This window comes from Centruroides sculpturatus, unplaced genomic scaffold (assembly GCF_000671375.1).
Source record: "Centruroides sculpturatus isolate CEXI.00-Female unplaced genomic scaffold, Cexi_2.0 scaffold321, whole genome shotgun sequence".
NCBI classification, from domain to species: domain Eukaryota; kingdom Metazoa; phylum Arthropoda; class Arachnida; order Scorpiones; family Buthidae; genus Centruroides; species Centruroides sculpturatus.
The window spans coordinates 630,269-652,357 of NW_019384452.1; the positions used below are offsets into that span (position 1 = coordinate 630,269).

Here is a 22,089-nt window from a genome sequence, read left to right on the forward strand (position 1 = left end):
ACAGGGCACGACTACTTCTACTGCGACTACTGCATTACGATTGTTTAAAAACTGTGCAAAAACCTTAATTGAACACATTCTTGCACGAAATCGACACACAAATTATCTGTACGCATACAATATGTACTATCTAGGCACGTACTGTATACATCCGATTCACAAAGGCTACATGCGTCTACTGTCGAAATAGTGTGAGAAATTAAAGCAGAGGCAGCAGAAGTGCTGTACAAGAAGTTAAAGCGGAGGCAGCAGAAGTATAAGAAGTTAAAGCGGAGGCAGCAGAAGNAAAGTGTTAAATAAACAATTTTCAGCTTTACGCACTGAATAGCCCATTTAATTATTTATTTGTAAAATAATTTTCCATTGCCGTAATTCCTAATCAATATTTCTTAAGTAGCTTTCGTCATAACGAATTTTCTTTCCGATCTCTTTGCTAGTTATTAACACTAGGAAATCGAATATATATTCTGTTTACTCAAATAATAGAAGATTCCAAATCCTCAGAGCGAAGAGTGTAATCCGAGTATTCCCATCCATCTTTAACGCATTATGGTCGATTACTCATAGTTTCATTAGCCGTAACCGTGTAACATAAATTACAGTTACAGTGTTTAAACAGTGAAAAAAAACAATGGAATACTCACTAAAATCTTTAACTGTTAAACTAGTGACTTATATATGGAAATTAAACAGATATTGTAAGAGAAACACCCTTTTCCTCAAGGTAAAACAAAGAAAAGATGGGTTCTCAAGTATTCTTTAGACGAGTGTATGCATATGGCACTATATTTTACTTCATAATTAATGTCATTTCAAAGAGCCTTTCTAAAAATGGCAAAAAAAAAACCCCACTAAATTATATGATATTGATAGTGCTTACAGTTTTCTGTGGTGTTCAAAGCGCAGAAAGACTGATGATTCCGTTCAAAGATATTTTCTTCTATCGAAATGCCCAATTCGAATTACACTTAAAAATTACTTCTGGGATTAGTTTTTAGGTATTTTTCTTGACAGTAGTCTCGAGAAATGTTTACACAGCCGCAGAACTCCCGAACCGAAACGATTATTAACCAACCGAAACAGATTTAAACTTCTATGACACGTTCTGGTTTCGCATTTTCTTCTGGGAAAAATCATACCCGATTCAGTTGCCTGGATTTTTTATTTTTTTTTTCCAAGTCTCAGATTATTTTCTGAAAAAATCGCTGCTAGAAAATTAACAATAGTATACCACAGACCATTAAGGTATCGACTCTTATTGACTCCTTAATGGCCTGTCGGTTACACTGTTTAGTAGGAAGTTAACATTTTTCAGAAAGGAATTACACCGTTAACTCCTTTAATTTCCTGATTTCTTTTTTTTGTTTTAAAATGAATAATTCAAACGTATAAATAATTAAACAAATTAATAAGTGGCAATTCCAGTGAAAATCACTGTCACCATTAAATTGATGGGTGATAAATAATGCATGAGTTCTTCGTAAACGTTTCGAGTATAACATAACGTTATCCCTTGTATATAGCGAAATGTTAATACACTTATGGAAAATGCACCTATTAAGCACGGCATATTCATATTTAATTTAAAGTATGAGCTCTCTCTGTAGTCTTATCTTCGGGGAATTACTTGTTTCTCTCAGATTTCAGCAAAGTGATTGCCCTTTACGTACGAGAAAAAAAACTGAAACCGATAAGACGTAACAAACAGGTTTTTTTCCTTCGTTGCTGGTTATTCTGTAACGATAATTTTCTCTTTACTGCATTAATAAAAGCTTAACGGAGATACAAGATACAGATTCGTGCCAGAGGCATTCTACATCTGTATTCTGGTGTGATAACACGAACGTGTAGAGGGTGTCACGTGGTACGAGTTTGTTAGAAACAAGTTTGTATCACCTCACGCTTTCGTCACGATTCTTTTACGTCTCGTATCGTAATTCTTTGTGACTAAAGGTGCGAGCTTTTTGTTTTAGAACCTTCTATTCAATCACTAGTTTTCTAATACACACGGTTACAGAAAGGTAATAGCATGGTTAACTTTCACGTGTATCCTTATTTAAAAAACTTGAAATTTATGTTTTTAAAAGTTACGCTATATTTAAATAGTGATGATTAACCTTAAGGCAACGTAACCTTAAGGCCTTTAGCTTTCGGGCCTCAGTTTGATGTGGTTTAATGGGATGAGGCAACGCAATATATGAAATATATGATAAGAAGGAATGCCTCCCAAGAGGACTTTTTATGGAAAGAAGAGGTGCGAACCCGCGACCAACTACCAGTATTGAATGGTGGATACTTTTCGGGCTTCAGAAAGTACAGGTATAAACTGGATACTAATAGGATCCTATGCCAATATCTACACGAGATTTGTACTGTATAAGTTTCCTAAAAGATATTCCTTAAACTAAATATTTCGAATAGAACTATTCTCGGAATGTAAACCTTATAAAATTATCTTTAACTGCAGAAGCAATGAGTTTAAAGCCCCATCAATCGACAAAAAATTTCTTTATTTCGGGTTCTGTTGTCATGGTTCCTAAGGAGTGGGCGAGTTTTACGAGAAGTACTCCAAGACAGAGCGAATCTTTTGTGGAAACCAGAGGACAAAAGAAACAATTAGACTGATAATAGGAAAGAATTCGACTAGAACTGTATAGAAACTAAGAAAACACTCAAGACGGATCCACCAAAACTTTATCCAACCACAACTTGGAAACAGGAAAAATGTTATCCGACGGAGCCGATGCACAACGGTATGTAAGCGGAAGTTACGTGATATACAGGGTGGACCAAAACTAAGTACACAGTTAGAAAACAGTCAATACCTGTATTTTTTTCATATGGTTCGTATACAGTAGGTATACAAAATCTGTTCGATCATTGTTTGTTTATCTCGATCACACAGATGTCCTCCCTCGACATTCCTTTCCTCTTGTACCGACCGCTGACTAATCTTGTACACAAATATACATATATTATAAGCTATTTTCTCTACGAACACGCTAACACCACCATCTCAAATATACAGGATGGCTCAAAAGTCACTTAACCGTGTTTTGTTTCTGTACTTCCAACTACACTCGTAACTGAGTTTAAACAAGGCATTTTCCCTTTACCATTTATCCTTACCGATAGTTAACCAAATTTTGGGCCACCGTGTATTAATTTACAAGAAATTTAATTTTTAAACCCCTTAAATAATGTTTTTATTGTAATATAATGTTTTTTTTTTTACAATATTTCCGTAAATTTGATAGCTAAAAATACACATGAACTGTTAAAAACTGTACTTAGGCCTATATATTGTAATATTTAGCGTTAAACTATCGAGCTCGTTAGTATTTTGTAAACAGGGTGAGTAGAAAAAATAAACCAGCAGCTCGTTTTAAGTTAACAGGACACGAATTATTATTCTTATCAGACGAAATAAAAACAAATAAATACGCGGATATTTTTACAATTGTGAAAACAATAGGGTTCCTTTTATAGAGAACAACACCTTTGTTTTCTCACATGATTGGAGGCGGAGACTATCGCTAATTTTTTTTTCCGCAAGTATTGTAAAAATAAGCAAAATAAATCGTTATTTTACGAAATTTTAAAGTCGTTTTTCGTTAAAACTTACATTTAAATCGTTATTATTATTTTACATAAACACTCGTGCCAATTAAATCAGGAAAGAAAATGANGAAAAAATATATATAAATTCTAAACGATCGAATTAAAAAAAAAAAAACTCGACTATTCATTAACTTTCTAACAAACTTTCCCTAAAAATAGAATATTTCATTAGAATAATGCGTGCGAAATTATTAATAGTTTTATGGGATGTTCTTCAACTTGTCCTTATCGTTAACGATCAAAATAGTTCGACTTTATTGCTTCACGATTTTACTTTCTCCACAGTTATAGGCTAAATAAACACGGGTAAAGTAAGGTAATCGGACAAAAAATGACCCCTAAGATTTCTACATTTTTTGGACTCGTGGGACCTTGAAACGTCCAGAAATGCAAAAAATATTGGGGACTTTTTCTGTATGTACGGTACGTAGGATGATACAGTTTGAAGCTTAATAACTCCTGTATCTTTAATCGAAAATCTGTGAAATTTTGCAGAGAGATGTGCCTATTAGATGTATTGATGCTATTAAATTTTGGTGGTTAAAAGTCGAAGGGGTGGTTAGATAGAGGAAGTGACGTGTCGTATCTCGAGAGGGGTCGGATTTTACTCGTTACGAACATTTATAGTCTCTCTTGTAAACTGGCCTCCACCCTAAAAATTAACCTTTAATTATATAAAAGATTTTAAAATATAATCTCGTAACAGATGGCGCCGCATACAATTTTAACTTTTTTGCCGAGAAAGTTATGCAACTCGTTGCAGGACTTTTTTTCTTTTCTATAAGGACTTTATCCAAACTTCATAATTTCTCATTTCAATTTAATCCCAATTTCATTTTTACATACAATTAAATGAAATAAATTTAACTAATAATTTAAATTTTTAATTAAGAAAGAAAGAAAGAAAGAAAAAATGCAAAGGAAAAACAACAGAAGCGTTTTCCTCGTTCGATAAAAGCGAGAGAAAATTATTATATTCTTACTAAAGTGGAAATCTTCAACAAGGAAAAACATCACGTAGAAGGTCATTTCGTGAAGAAAACTTGAACTTGTCACTTAAACTCGAATTCTTTTACATATTTCGTACGTATAGGATGGGCGAATTCCCAAATATAACCGAAACGTGACAAACTAAATTTGCATATTCACGTGTTTCTCCAGGAAACTTAAGACAATTCGTAAGAAATAATACACTAGACAAGGTTAAATTGCATAATTACGTAAAATCTGACATAAAAATTAATCAATAGTGTAATTAATGACGGTGTTATACAATGCCACAAACTATTTTAAACGTGACAAAAGTGATTTTCTATAGACAAATCCAGTGAGTCACTTCATTCATCATTTAGGGAATTATAAGGAAAATAGGAAATTTCCAATCGATATAAATTATTTATTTAAGTTACAATTAATTATCAACAGAACAAGGAATTCTTAGAAATGCTAAATAATTCAATTATTTCATTCCAAAAGTTAATAAATAATGCAGCATTTCTACTCGTCGATACAAAACTTCCAATACTTTAAAAGAATTTAAAGTGCTTAATGTACAATTCTTCGTGAAATTCTGTTAATTTTCATCGTATATTTTAAATATTTTAAAGGAATTTTAAATGGAAGAAGTATATAAAAAAAAAAAAAACAATTAGGATGAAGAATCCGGATGGAGAAACTTCTACAGCTAGCCTGAAGGAAAGAGTAATATTAAAGTAAGTTACGTCATGATTAGAGTTAATTATAGAGTAAATATTTCATAAACAATAGAAGATGATCAGAGACCGAACAAAAGTCTGTGTTGACAGCTCCTTCGAAGATTATTATGCACCGAAACATGTACCACAGTTCGTTGTGGTGCAATTAATTCGCCATTTGCTGAGTCATTTTCAATTTCATAAACGATCGAAACGCTTTGTTAATTTTTACAGCTTATCGCAGAACTTTACAGATTTACAATTTAACATTTCTCTAATTGTCTACACTCCATCTGATGTAGTTAATACGTTTATTTCTATCGAATTGATCTTAACCCGGGGCGTCGTGGAGGTATGAAAGAGAAGGAACGTGCTGTCGCTATCATTCCTCAATTAATCCTCTCTCTCTTACTCAATTACCAGACGTCAAATTCATGACTGAATTAGCTAGTTTATCATCGGTTACGGCATGCAACGAATTAGCGTTAAGCATATACCGCACGGACCCGAGTAACTTCTAACTTTGCAGAGAGAGAGAGGTCTTACGTGGTCGTTCACCCATTTTGCACTCTGTTCTAGTAACGGCCCAACGAATATCGTTCCCACATATATATATTTAGAATATGAATAATTAACGTGACCGCCATGGCGTGTAATTTCAGTGACATCCCACACCACGGACTTCGCATAGGTCCTTATTCGTGAAGGAAGGAAATTGGGTTAACTGAAGATCTCACGGAGATATCGTTAGTCTCATTTTACTTGGAGAAGATGGAACGGATTCTCCCGACAAGAATAACGAGTTTGGATTTTCAATTTTGCTCTTTTCTTACTCACGTGATCCAACCGAAGGGTTCTTGATCTTCTTGGAAATAACTCGCAAGAAAGGGCATTGTTTATACACGAATTATTGCTCTAGTGTGCTCGTAAACAATGAAATTACACGTAACTAAGCTTATATAATACGTCATCCTATATTTAGAACATTATAACTGCTTGTATATAGAAATTTAAGAAAATAAAACCTTACTTAAACGAAGTAAAGCAATGGAGCGAGTGTCAAACAGAAATTCTATAATTAATAATCACCCTTCACATAGTCTTTCTCTATGTAAATGTTAAATATTTGAATATTTTCCTTTTCATTGTCTTGAACATAATCGACGTTCGGTTTGCGCAAATACCTGATACGAGCGTTAGAAAAGTAGGACGAGCTCCACCCATTTCAACTTTCTAGTTCACGTGTCCGATGCTGACACGACGCGGGTCAAGGTCAGATGAGGAATTTTTATTGGTCCTGTCGAGTTACCATCGAAATCAATCTCACAACTATTGTAAAAGGCTATTTCTTTCCTTCTCCGTTACGAATTATGAGAACATTTAAAGCGGGAATCAGTTCAGTGTTGTAGGTTTACCTTCCTTAAAACTGTACTAATATTGTATGGAGGATAACAGGCTTTTGTACGAAAACACATCAAATCTAATAGTCACTTCAACGAGTTTTACACTTAGAATTGTTTCAACGATGAATACAGAACTATAACTCTTCTACATTTTTGTAATTTCTAATACTCAAATCATCTCTTTTTATACATTACACAGTACGGTACCTCCTGTACTCACCTGCTTTTATTTTAAAAGAATTTTTCATCACTTTAAACTAAAAAGAAATTAATCTACGTATAATTAAGGAGTGTGGCCTAACTAATGTTTCCAGTTAGTCCTTCTTCAGAACGGAATGGAACCCACAAGTGGGCGAATGATTAAAACCACCGAACACCGGTAGTTAGTCGCGGGTTCGCACCTTTCCAACTGGCTGGCCACGTGTGGAGTTTTCCGGATTTTCTTCGCGTGTAACATCTAATAGGGCCAGTTTCCCATAGAAAGTCCTCTCGTGATGCATCTTCCTCGGTATAAATATAAATAATATAAATTAAAACACGTTTCTATCGATTGTATTCGTATAGGCTTATTCTGATGGCTTTCGTAGAGGGGGCCCACACTTGCAACCTGTCGGGGGCCTTCGTCCTCGCATACCTTTTTTAGGCTCAGCATAGTAACAACTATTTATACTTTTTATAAAAGAACATATTTGTTTCTTGTTTATCGAGATAATTTACATATCTCACTAGAAAACAACGGGGCAGTTTTATGCAAATTTGTGGTCCCGACCTAATTCCTTTACAGAAATTATACAGGTATTAATATAAAAGAAAAATATTAATAACGGGTAAGGCCCTAAGAGGGTGAGGCCTCCGGTCGTGACAGGGTATGCCCACGAGTTAAAGCAGCCTTTGAAAAAAAAAAAGATTTCTTTTAATACCGTTAGTTGAAATACTCGGAAATGAATTTTATATTGCGCAAATTACTGAAATAATTCGTTTGGAAACGATGTATTTTATAAATTCTACTTTAATATTTTGTAAGTTTTTTTCGTAATTTTAATTTGTAACAGATGTTGGAATCCTCTATAAAGGTGCTATCACAGAGAAGACGTAAACGTGAGGCTCAACGTAAGGCTCTATCTTAGGCAGTAAAGGATAACTAACACATCTTATCATTGGAGGATCAATAAGACCATTTTTCAAACCCTACGTGATAAAGCCCTGTTTTAACACACACTTCAATTGTCAATTTCTTATCAATAAACTTCAATATACTCTAAAGTTAACTCTGATTTCTAATAAAATCGAAATGACTTTACCTTACGAAAGTAGATTGATTAATTCCTAAATATTTAAATATTAATAACGTAACCTATTTTGCGAAACTTTCAAACAAGAATTTTGCTCTTCCAAATTCTCTCTCTCTCTTCTCACGAAACAACTTCTAAATTAATAAATATGGGGGTAAGAATTAAAGCGGAGGCAGCAGAAGTATAAGAAGTTAAAGCGGAGACAGCAGAAGTGCTGTACAAGAAGTTAAAGCGGAGGCAGCAGAAGTATAAGAAGTTAAAGCGGAGGCAGCAGAAGTGCTGTACAAGAAGTTAAAGCGGAGGCAGCAGAAGCCTTTAAATATAACATAAAAATGTAGGATCATCAGAGCGGAGGCAGCAGAAGTATAAGAAGTTAAAGCGGAGGCAGCAGAAGTATAAGAAGTTAAAGCGGAGACAGCAGAAGTGCTGTACAAGAAGTTAAAGCGGAGGCAGCAAAGTACAAGAACGAAACGGATTTTCAAGAAAACAGTGTTAAGGAACTAAAATTTTACAAAATAAGGCAAAGTTGTCTCTTTATATTTACATAGATATCAACTAACGTTAAATTTCAAATTACGAAAAATGTTACAATTAACTTTTTTGATTCAGCATAAAATATTAAACGCATTTACTCAGACAAAACATTGGCTATTTCATCATAAGTTTTTAACTAAAAAACCTACCCAAAACGTAGATAAAACATCATTTCAGATACAAGAAATGCAAAGTTAGTTACACATAAAGGTAGAGGCAGATGTTTCTTTAACAAATCGAACCGAAATTGTTTGAACTTTTTACAGAGGTGTTCTCTGGATGTCTGCCAATACGAGTATCTCACTGATAGACTAATGTTCTATTAATCTCTTATTTCTGTACCGGCTGCTTTCTATCTAATTAATAATAAAAGTATCTTAAAAGTGAACTTTCCGATATGTCTACATTTATTTTATTGCAATCGTTTTATCTATTTTCGTACTAGAACCGACGGTTTTAATTGGATATCCGAGAAAAATCGAAATTTTAAATCAGGATGGCATTTTTGAAAATTTAAACGGTTTCATAACCTAAAAAAAAGGATCTAAACAAAAGGCTGGCCACGTGGAGGTTTCCGGGTTTTCTTCACGTATCAAACACCTAAATAGGGGCCAGATTTTCAAAGGAAATCCTCCCGTGTGTTGAGTTGCCTGGTCCCATCAATTCTGCAATCCATTGTTATGATATAATAACGAGCATCTGTAGAGGATCGAACTGGATAGAACTTAAGGGCCTGGTCGATTACAAACATATTTTCAATTATTCCATATAGAAATATAGAATATTTAAATATATAACTTAACAAAAATCAACTTTGTAGAGCTCTACAAATGACCATTGAACCAGAATTCTTCATACCATGGGACCATAAACTAATTGTCAGTGGTCCTATAATTCTTACGGCTGATCCTATTCGTATCGCTCTTTCCTTCCTTAAATCGATTTTAAATTAATTTTTTTTAACTCTAATCGACATATTTTTTCGCAAATAAAAATAATTACCCGTGTAAGTGTATTATGTAAAATTAATTAAAAGAATTGTATAAATCGAACAACAAAAGACTTGCGTAATTGTTTATTCTTGGAAAATTAGGTAAGGACATTACAACACGAAAAAATATATATAAATTCTAAACGATCGAATTAAAAAAAAGTAAACTCGACTATTCATTAACTTTCTAACAAACTTTCCCTAAAAATAGAATATTTCATTAGAATAATGCGTGCGAAATTATTAATAGTTTTATGGGATGTTCTTCAACTTGTCCTTATCGTTAACGATCAAAATAGTTCGACTTTATTGCTTCACGATTTTACTTTCTCCACAGTTATAGGCTAAATAAACACGGGTAAAGTAAGGTAATCGGACAAAAAATGACCCCTAAGATTTCTACATTTTTTGGACTCGTGGGACCTTGAAACGTCCAGAAATGCAAAAAATATTGGGGACTTTTTCTGTATGTACGGTACGTAGGATGATACAGTTTGAAGCTTAATAACTCCTGTATCTTTAATCGAAAATCTGTGAAATTTTGCAGAGAGATGTGCCTATTAGATGTATTGATGCTATTAAATTTTGGTGGTTAAAAGTCGAAGGGGTGGTTAGATAGAGGAAGTGACGTGTCGTATCTCGAGAGGGGTCGGATTTTACTCGTTACGAACATTTATAGTCTCTCTTGTAAACTGGCCTCCACCCTAAAAATTAAGCTTTAATTATATAAAAGATTTTAAAATATAATCTCGTAACAGATGGCGCCGTATACAATTTTAACTTTTTTGCCGAGAAAGTTATGCAACTCGCTGCAGGACTTTTTTCTATAAGGACTTCATCCAAACTTCATAATTTCTCATTTCAAATTTAATCCCAATTTCATTTTTACATACAATTAAATGAAATAAATTTAACTAATAATTTAAAATTTTTAATTAAGAAAGAAAGAAAGAAAGAAAAAATGCAAAGGAAAAACAACAGAAGCGTTTTCCTCGTTCGATAAAAGCGAGAGAAAATTATTATATTCTTACTAAAGTGGAAATCTTCAACAAGGAAAAACATCACGTAGAAGGTCATTTCGTGAAGAAAACTTGAACTTGTCACTTAAACTCGAATTCTTTTACATATTTCGTACGTATAGGATGGGCGAATTCCCAAATATAACCGAAACGTGACAAACTAAATTTGCATATTCACGTGTTTCTCCAGGAAACTTAAGACAATTCGTAAGAAATAATACACTAGACAAGGTTAAATTGCATAATTACGTAAAATCTGACATAAAAATTAATCAATAGTGTAATTAATGACGGTGTTATACAATGCCACAAACTATTTTAAACGTGACAAAAGTGATTTTCTATAGACAAATCCAGTGAGTCACTTCATTCATCATTTAGGGAATTATAAGGAAAATAGGAAATTTCCAATCGATATAAATTATTTATTTAAGTTACAATTAATTATCAACAGAACAAGGAATTCTTAGAAATGCTAAATAATTCAATTATTTCATTCCAAAAGTTAATAAATAATGCAGCATTTCTACTCGTCGATACAAAACTTCCAATACTTTAAAAGAATTTAAAGTGCTTAATGTACAATTCTTCGTGAAATTCTGTTAATTTTCATCGTATATTTTTAATATTTTAAGGGAATTTTAAATGGAAGAAGTATATAAAAAAAAAAAACAATTAGGATGAAGAATCCGGATGGAGAAACTTCTACAGCTAGCCTGAAGGAAAGAGTAATATTAAAGTAAGTTACGTCATGATTAGAGTTAATTATAGTGTAAATATTTCATAAACAATAGAAGATGATCAGAGACCGAACAAAAGTCTGTGTTGACAGCTCCTTCGAAGATTATTATGCACCGAAACATGTACCACAGTTCGTTGTGGTGCAATTAATTCGCCATTTGCTGAGTCATTTTCAATTTCATAAACGATCGAAACGCTTTGTTAATTTTTACAGCTTATCGCAGAACTTTACAGATTTAAAATTTAACATTTCTCTAATTGTCTACACTCCATCTGATGTAGTTAATACGTTTATTTCTATCGAATTAATCTTAACCCGGGGCGTCGTGGAGGGATGAAAGAGAAGGAACGTGCTGTCGCTATCATTCCTCAATTAATCCTCTCTCTCTTACTCAATTACCAGACGTCAAATTCATGACTGAATTAGCTAGTTTATCATCGGTTACGGCATGCAACGAATTAGCGTTAAGCATATACCGCACGGACCCGAGTAACTTCTAACTTTGCAGAGAGAGAGAGGTCTTACGTGGTCGTTCACCCATTTTGCACTCTGTTCTAGTAACGGCCCAACGAATATCGTTCCCACATATATATATTTAGAATATGAATAATTAACGTGACCGCCATGGCGTGTAATTTCAGTGACATCCCACACCACGGACTTCGCATAGGTCCTTATTCGTGAAGGAAGGAAATTGGGTTAACTGAAGATCTCACGGAGATATCGTTAGTCTCATTTTACTTGGAGAAGATGGAACGGATTCTCCCGACAAGAATAACGAGTTTGGATTTTCAATTTTGCTCTTTTCTTACTCACGTGATCCAACCGAAGGGTTCTTGATCTTCTTGGAAATAACTCGCAAGAAAGGGCATTGTTTATACACGAATTATTGCTCTAGTGTGCTCGTAAACAATGAAATTACACGTAACTAAGCTTATATAATACGTCATCCTATATTTAGAACATTATAACTGCTTGTATATAGAAATTTAAGAAAATAAAACCTTACTTAAACGAAGTAAAGCAATGGAGCGAGTGTCAAACAGAAATTCTATAATTAATAATCACCCTTCACATAGTCTTTCTCTATGTAAATGTTAAATATTTGAATATTTTCCTTTTCATTGTCTTGAACATAATCGACGTTCGGTTTGCGCAAATACCTGATACGAGCGTTAGAAAAGTAGGACGAGCTCCACCCATTTCAACTTTCTAGTTCACGTGTCCGATGCTGACACGACGCGGGTCAAGGTCAGATGAGGAATTTTTATTGGTCCTGTCGAGTTACCATCGAAATCAATCTCACAACTATTGTAAAAGGCTATTTCTTTCCTTCTCCGTTACGAATTATGAGAACATTTAAAGCGGGAATCAGTTCAGTGTTGTAGGTTTACCTTCCTTAAAACTGTACTAATATTGTATGGAGGATAACAGGCTTTTGTACGAAAACACATCAAATCTAATAGTCACTTCAACGAGTTTTACACTTAGAATTGTTTCAACGATGAATACAGAACTATAACTCTTCTACATTTTTGTAATTTCTAATACTCAAATCATCTCTTTTTATACATTACACAGTACGGTACCTCCTGTACTCACCTGCTTTTATTTTAAAAGAATTTTTCATCACTTTAAACTAAAAAGAAATTAATCTACGTATAATTAAGGAGTGTGGCCTAACTAATGTTTCCAGTTAGTCCTTCTTCAGAACGGAATGGAACCCACAAGTGGGCGAATGATTAAAACCACCGAACACCGGTAGTTAGTCGCGGGTTCGCACCTTTCCAACTGGCTGGCCACGTGTGGAGTTTTCCGGATTTTCTTCGCGTGTAACATCTAATAGGGCCAGTTTCCCATAGAAAGTCCTCTCGTGATGCATCTTCCTCGGTATAAATATAAATAATATAAATTAAAACACGTTTCTATCGATTGTATTCGTATAGGCTTATTCTGATGGCTTTCGTAGAGGGGGCCCACACTTGCAACCTGTCGGGGGCCTTCGTCCTCGCATACCTTTTTTAGGCTCAGCATAGTAACAACTATTTATACTTTTTATAAAAGAACATATTTGTTTCTTGTTTATCGAGATAATTTACATATCTCACTAGAAAACAACGGGGCAGTTTTATGCAAATTTGTGGTCCCGACCTAATTCCTTTACAGAAATTATACAGGTATTAATATAAAAGAAAAATATTAATAACGGGTAAGGCCCTAAGAGGGTGAGGCCTCCGGTCGTGACAGGGTATGCCCACGAGTTAAAGCAGCCTTTGAAAAAAAAAAAGATTTCTTTTAATACCGTTAGTTGAAATACTCGGAAATGAATTTTATATTGCGCAAATTACTGAAATAATTCGTTTGGAAACGATGTATTTTATAAATTCTACTTTAATATTTTGTAAGTTTTTTTCGTAATTTTAATTTGTAACAGATGTTGGAATCCTCTATAAAGGTGCTATCACAGAGAAGACGTAAACGTGAGGCTCAACGTAAGGCTCTATCTTAGGCAGTAAAGGATAACTAACACATCTTATCATTGGAGGATCAATAAGACCATTTTTCAAACCCTACGTGATAAAGCCCTGTTTTAACACACACTTCAATTGTCAATTTCTTATCAATAAACTTCAATATACTCTAAAGTTAACTCTGATTTCTAATAAAATCGAAATGACTTTACCTTACGAAAGTAGATTGATTAATTCCTAAATATTTAAATATTAATAACGTAACCTATTTTGCGAAACTTTCAAACAAGAATTTTGCTCTTCCAAATTCTCTCTCTCTCTTCTCACGAAACAACTTCTAAATTAATAAATATGGGGGTAAGAATTTTTGTTGTTAGGGCTCTAAATTAAAAGGTTCTTTATTAAAAATTAATTAATTAATACTGTATATAATAGTATTATAATAGACTGAGGTATGTGACGTAAAATTCACTAGTCCGCAGCAAAAAAGAAAAAAAATAGAAAATCACTGAGCCAAACAGATAAAATGGACCACTGTCGATCGTAGACCTATTCAAATAGTAAACTTTTTATAGGAGTGACAAATGACAGCATTTGTAATTTCGTTTTAGGAACACAGAATCGAATGTTTCTCATAGAAAAAGGTCCTTTGTTCTCTTAGGAATTATCTAAAACCGAGTGTTTTTTTTAGCAGCAACCTCACTCGAAGCACAACGAAAAGATTTGCCCATTCTTCCATCACCGCGTTAAAATCGGATAATTAATCACGTTTAATTGCCCTTTTCACTTTGTTAAAGAGGAAATTATTTGTTATGAAATTCATTAAAGCGTCAAGAATTAGGTCTAACGTAGGGATTTAAAAAAAGCTGTGTAATGCATAAGATGACGGGACGTAAGGTGCATCACAAATGAACGATTGCGCCACTTTCCCTTCAATCGAGACAAGAGAATCGAAGATGTAAAGTACAGTACATATAATTATAAAAGAAAAGTCACGATTTTTTCCGTAATTAATATTTCTATTCGAGTAATTTGTTTTCAAACCCCACGTGGAAAGAAAGAATAAACTTATCTTCGTCCCCAATTCTGGAACGTTGGGTCATTCGTCCCACTTCCTCTTAAGAAAAGTCCTCGTGTTTAAGAAAGACATTAAGTAAATGTAGTGCATAGGGCAAGATACAGATAGAGTCAATAGTACTTTTCGTCAATTTCACGTGCTTAATAGTGGTAGAGAGTCACGAGGGTCGACAGATCTAATTATCAATCAGAGCGTGTAGAAACAAATATTTTTAGTATCGTTTCCGAAAGAAGAATACGTTCAACGATGAAAACAATGAGAAAGATAGCCATCGAGAAGATAACATTTAAATCTGAATGCAGTAAAATAATCTTTACATCTTTTTAAGCTATTCAATACAATCGTTTAAGTGACCCTTTATAATACAGAACCACATCTCTGAGATCCGAATATTAAAAAAAAAAAAATCCAGCAGAGTTGTATAACTTTCCCGGCAAAAAAGTAAAAATTACATATGGCGTCATCTGTTATGAGATTTTATTATTATAAAATGAAAAAAAAAGAAGCTTAATTTTCAGCGTAGAGACGAGAAAAATTGCAAATGCTAACTAAGTCTGACTCTATTCGAGATACGAGAGGTTACTCCTTGTTTATCTCCCACCCCCTCGTCCTTTAACCACCAAAATTTAATAGCAACGATGCCCCTAATACGCCAACCACACTGCAAAATTTCAGAAATTTTCGACGAAAGGCACGGGAGTTATTAAGCTTCGAATCGGGTGAACAAAATCCTGTCCCCCCTCCATACACGAACATCCATACACGTAGAAAAATTTGGGGGAGTTTTTTCTGTATTTCCTGCGTAAAAACTACGTAACTGGTTAATTTCCACAGATCAAATAATTGGCTTATTCGTGAAATACGTCTCGTAATTGTACCATTTACGAAAATTTGTGTGAATAAAAATATTTTGCCATTATCTACATTTCGAAATTCTTAAATAAATAGGCACTAACGAGTAAAAAAAAAAAAAGTTCTTGGATATTTTTCCCCTTTAACTTCCTTTCATTGAAGGTTAGAAGAAAACGAAATAAGTATATTTTTTTGTTGTATTTATATCCCGAAGAACATCGAAATAAAATATCTTTGCATAACACGCTTCGTCTTATATCCCTCGTTAATAGAACAACTTATTTCTTCACAGGCACTAGTTTTGTAATTGCAGTTTAATATCGGCATATAATCCTCCTTGTCTTTTAGACACACACAACCCGCGTACAATACAATAATTTCTAAACAAACGTATTCCTCCTTAACCACAATTCTAACACACACACACACTCTAATATGAGGTATTGCCTTCTAGTTGTCAATATTTTTAAAATTATCCCTTTAAAAACTCGATTTTTCTAGCATCTAAGCCACCCTCAGCTTATTTTTTAGGGAGGGAAAGCATACAGGCACAATTTAGAACAGATTTTAGTAAGAAAAAAGGTCGGAAAAGACGATAAAATTAACAGAATTTCCCTCGTCCTCTACAGGAAAACGAAGACGTCGTGAACAATTCCATACTAAAATTGGTATTATTTATTAAAACAGTGGACTGGAAGAGTGGCATTTATTACTCGTTTAGAAGAGGCCATCGATTTCTAAAAAGGTAAGCACGTAATTAATTAATGCACCTTACTGATTTATTGTTTTCGACAGAGGCGAGACAACAATCGACCGGAGATGTTTATTTTCCTTTATTTTCCTGCGGTCGATCCGACCGAAATGTCACGTTTTCTAGTCATTCAACGCTTAATTAGCATCGCTCGAGTGACTTACCGAAATATATATATATTTTTTTCCTTCGAAATTACGCAATTTTCACGTTTAATCAATAAAATAAAATATTGAGTAAAGAGATCGACTTTGTTGTTTTTTTTTTTCATATTATGAATAATTGTAAACGATAATTACGAATTTGTAACCGGACAATTAGCATATTTAACTGTTGATTTCGAAAGATGTAAAAAAAGTAGATCTAATTCGGCTTCTCTTGTAATTTCTCTGTCAAAAGAGTCGACAGTACGGTTAATTCTTCCAGTATTATGGCCTACAAAGTTGAGGAGGGAATGGAAGAAAATGAGCTTTCTAGTGTTTTTTTTTTTTTTTCCTTTTTTTTCTCCAGCTATTTCGTTAAAATTATTTAGGTTATGTAAAAAGAAACTTGGCTATTTACTCAATAATTTAAATAGCACGCTGACTAAAGCCTTTTAACTTTTAAGGAGAAGAAAACAGGAAGGATACACTCGAGATTCTACGCACAAAAACGTTCCTTATTGATTACAAAAACGGTTCTAAAAGTGTAGAAAAATGGCCATTTTTCCCCTCTAACTCGTCATAAATTTAAAATTAGGTTAATCCGGTTTTTTACAATCGAAAGTTTAAAAAGTTCCGGTTTATTAGTGGAGCGAAAGCGTTTATTCTATAGAAGAATAAAGGAGTTCGATCGACTGTCTAACTAGGGACACGTTTGAATTATTTATCGAGAGATAACCGTTTGACCTAAGGTGGATGGGATTTGATAAACGGAAGCTATTGTCGTCGGCCGATACGACAAACTAATTAAATAAAACATACGTTTTTCAAAGTTTGAACAGCCGGATCGTGCCGAGTGAACACAAATGCATATAAATAGGCTTTGTCCGCAACGTACAGGAAACCGATGCACTTTAAGTCAGTATACGTCTCTCCCTCATTCTAATAACTCTATTAATTATAACAAGCAGACAAACTATTGCATAAATCGTAATCAATCGTTACTCGGTAACAATTAAAATTACGTAAACAATCGATAAACATTAGGCTAGTGTTTTACGTAACTATAAGCTCAACTTACGAGAAGAACCGGTTACTTTTATGTAAATTTTATAGATTTTACGTCTTAAATTATATATTTATTAAGCTTTAAAGAAAAGAAGATGCTTGTTTACTAAAAATTAAGATAAAAAATTCGCCCGACGATAACCTTTTACCGATCAAGAGCGGGGTTACGAGAAGGTCGGGGGGTTGAAAAACTAAATTTAAATACTACTCAGACAATTAGAACGGCGATGGCCATTTAATAATTCTTCGTTGGGCAATTAAACTAATTGCGCAAAGGACATTTTTATCCGGATATAGCATCTAATTTGGTTCGGGCGTGCAACCGAATAATTAAAATAATATAATATTAGATACGGTAACAACTACGATCGACATTTTCGCAACAGGATTACACGTTAAAGAAATCGAAATAGCAATTATCCAATTCGAGTTTTAAAATATCAATATTAAAGACGGTTGACAAAATAAACAATGTAGTTTACTACACCTATATTTTCTCCCCCCTTTTGCACTCCAATTTAAACTATGCGAATGCTTTACTTAACTCGCATATTTCGAGAAATAAGGACACGAAAAACTCGTTTCGCCTTTTTTTCTTTTTCCATTTGATAAATTGTGTTATGGCGGGGGATATAATTTTTCGTCATTTATTTTGTTTCGTACGGGAATTCTTTTTTTTCCCCCCGAATTTTAGTGGCATAATTCCACTTACGCGCCCCGTAGTTCTGTATGTATCGAATGTGGCATGCTACAGCACGGAATACATCAAAAATAGAAACGATTAATCTAGTTTTAACACTCCAGAAACTCAATTTTCGTTCGAAACTAACCCAGTTTAAATTTACATAAGCCACTTTTAACTTTTAGAAAGTTCTTAAGAGGAAGAAACACCGGAAGACATCCTTCCACCCCCTTAGAAATTCCTCGCTTTTCGAGTAGAAATTTTACCTCCAATAATTTCAATACGTAAAAAAAAAAGGGGGGAGGGGGAAGACTTTTCTTTTCGAAGATCTCGTCGAGCGTAACCGATAGTAACGAGCGCAAATACTAATAATAATAAATCGTCATCACGTAAATTTGCATGCACTTTCTATTGTAGTAGGAGGATAGAAATTTTTCCTTCTAAAAAGAAGGTAATTCGAGTTAATTCGAGAGGGTAAACACGTCGGAACTTTTCCGATTTCTCGAGTAAAACACTGGAGACTTTTGACTTTAATGCACCCTGTCACCTAAGACTGTAGCGTGACCGTGAAGCATCACGCACGTGGATGGTCACCGGAGACGAAAGTACACGTTACATCCCCCCTCAAGACGATCGATACAATAATACGTTTCTGCATAAGAAGTGACGGCCATTATCGTTATAATATTAGAGTATAAACAAGTTATGCTCATAACTCGGGCCGTTTTAAAGTGGAATAAAACCTGTTTAACCCTACCTAAACCGATTTTTTTCCTCGGGTTTTTTTTTGTTTCTTTCGTAACGCTTATTTTCTAAGGCAAGGTCGCGCGGATTGTTTTCGGGTCATCGTCGCTCTCGTTCGATCCGACGGTGACGAAAAATTACTGTACAAGGGGGGAAGTGTCTAGAGAAAAACAAAAAAAGCTTACCTATTTTGGCAAGACCGGCAATGACTATCCATAGGGAAATGATGAAAGGGGTGGAGACGTGTGGAAAGTCGACGGTGGTTACTTGAAAGCGGTGCTGATTACCGGAGGCAGAAGATTCGTACTTTCTATCCTCGTTATTGTCCGCGTACGTTATCGTATTGATAACGGGCCTTTCGGAAGTTTTCGTCACCGTTTTTTCCGTATTTCTTTCGTCCTCTCCCTTAACGGTTACGGTTGTTAGCAGCCAGATGAATAAACACATTCGAAACATCATCCTCGGTTCTTACTCATGTTCTGCTGGCGTAAACACTGTCGACGTTTATTTCATTCACCCCAGCTGGTACTATTGGATGTGATGTCAAACACGACCGCCTTCTTATTGGTTAGGTGATGCGACGTCATAGAAGAGTGACGATCGATGGTTATAAAACTTTCTTCACGTCTCCCCGTGTTTCATTCGTTCTTCACCTCACTAATCCCGCAAATAATGAATAAATATAACGAATTAAACGAATTAAAATACGATCCAATTATTTAAATAATTTATCAAGAAACAATTAAAGCAGTGTTATAAACATTCCTGCTTTCTACCGAATACAATAGCGTTAAATAGGAAACTTTTTACATTATTTTTTATGCTCCTCTTATTCTATTCAATAAACGACAAGAATTAATAGCATAAAAAACACACAGAATGTAAAATAAAGCCAATTTTTACAAGTGTTTTACAGTCTGTTACAAGTGTTTTGCAGACTGAAGTGACGTAATTATATACCTATTTAAATATACACCACTTTTCAATTAGACGTCTCCTGAATTGTTCGACATTCACTAATCGGGGAGACCACTACACCCAATATAGTTATTGGTATGTTTAGGGGGTATGCAAAATGCAACTCACCCCCTTTCTAAGTATTTTCTCCATTAAAGTCGGGTAAGGTCATATCGTTTCCCATTTACAGATTCCCCCCGTAAAGATTTTTGGATCAGCTATTGTTTACAGTCTTCTGTGAGTAGTGGTGGCTCACACTAGATAATTTTGGACAAGTGGAAAACGTAATTCTACATGACATTTTTAATGGTTGAATAAGCTCTATAAGAAGGCCAAGTACACTCGTATACTTATAGATATTCCTACTAAATATACGAATTGATACTTAGCCTTTAAAAACCGAATTAATTAAGCAAAAACTTCTTTTATTAGTTTCCTCTTCTGTTTTGATCTGGAGAAACAATTTTGTTAACAATTCCGTCACCTGTTTTATATTAAATAATAATATATTTCGGTGTATCTAGTATTATGTTCCAATATACAGTTTACATTGATATGATTACAATAATAGTTTTCGTTCTACTTGTCAAAATACAGTACATAAAGGGTTGATGTTTTGTCTAAAAATATCTCATTTTATCACCTCTACACTTGTAATTTTATCATTTTAAAAAGTCTATTTTAAAATAAATAAAGGTTTAAAATGAAATTTTACATTATCTTCTTGCTGTGTGAGTGGGTATTTGTGTGTTGTATGTGTGGTTTATGTTATACGAGGTTTGTCTTCGTCTTGTGTATTGCGTGTATAGTACGTGTATTATACTATAATAAATACATAAAAATATAAATCTTTTAAAATAAATCTCTTAAATTATAAATTGTGAAGAAATTACGTTGGTTTTATTATATTTTAAACGTGTTTAAATGACATATCGAGCCGATTTCAATTATATATTTGCAAAGGGGGGAAATGTATCATTAACACCTCATAATCTAGAAATTAAAATTCACTTTTCGTTTAATTTTTTGAAGCGGAATTAAATGGAAAATATTAGCACTTTGTGAAATTTCAAAACTTTTGTTTGGTTGGAAACTTATTGCTAAGAAATTAATGATGCCAATTATATGCCAATAACATTCATTGTTCGGGAATGTGTACCTTAAAAACTTTTATGCTTTGCTAATTTCGAACAATTATGCCATTGATAATAGTTTATATCTAATCGTCTCGTTTTAATTAAGTAATTTATTACAATTTAGCAGTTAACAAAGTTTCATTAATTAACCTCTCCCTCTCACCTGGGGGGATTTCAAAAAATTCCTTACAGTGTACTGTACATTCTCAGGACCTGTCAAACTTAAAGGGTCGGAAGGGCATGGTTCCTTTGACTTCTTTGTTCTTATCGATATGATCTACAGCTCTGTTAAAGCCCCATTCGAGCCATTCTGTCCTAGATTTGTACCCGAAATCATGCCCTTCCTCACACATACAAACATACATAAAAAACCCCGAATTTTTTTGCATTTCTTTTATCTTTAAAGGTTCCCTGTCGACATAAAAATATTTTTACTATTATCTGTATTAATAATACCATCAGAAACGCTATTATTCATACACGGGTTATTCGGTAAAATTGCATTTAGGTAGTTCTTACGGTGGCCATCTTGTTTGTAAACGCCTCATCCACAAACAAGATGGCGATCGGCGCAGCTACTTACAACACCGACATTTAAAGAAAAAAAGTCTTTCACTCACTGTGCTCATATTTCTAATTCTTTATCTTCAATTTCTTCGGTAAAGAACATGGTTCAGATGATTCGTAACTTCATCCTTTTCCATCGTAGAAAACATTTTTCGCATTCTTAACACACCAGTGTACTGTACATTCTTCCTCTTACGATCCAACATTGCTCACAACAGTCTAGTCGATTTCTACAACCTTTCCAGGTCCACCAATTTTTATTCGCATCAAATTAGACTATGAAATCATCATAATGTGTCGTATGAAATTCGCCCAGACAACAGCTGTTTGACTATTCACTCCCACAA

The 22,089-nt window shown here is 34.0% G+C and overlaps 1 protein-coding gene across 2 annotated transcripts in view; it reads right to left on the bottom strand.

Annotated features, from left to right (window-relative positions):
* LOC111620583 (sodium/hydrogen exchanger 3-like) overlaps positions 1 to 22,089 on the bottom strand; it is a 62,618-nt gene extending 40,529 nt beyond the window's left edge. The window contains exons 1-2 of one of the 2 annotated variants that reach the window (XM_023362535.1): positions 21,796 to 22,089; positions 19,268 to 19,739 (exon numbers count right to left, since the gene is read on the bottom strand). In XM_023362535.1, the coding sequence (XP_023218303.1) occupies positions 19,268 to 19,541 (274 nt within the window). In that variant the 5' untranslated portion in view covers positions 19,542 to 19,739; positions 21,796 to 22,089. The remainder of the gene's footprint in view (positions 1 to 19,267; positions 19,740 to 21,795) is intronic. The other variant, XM_023362536.1, reaches the window with a different exon arrangement.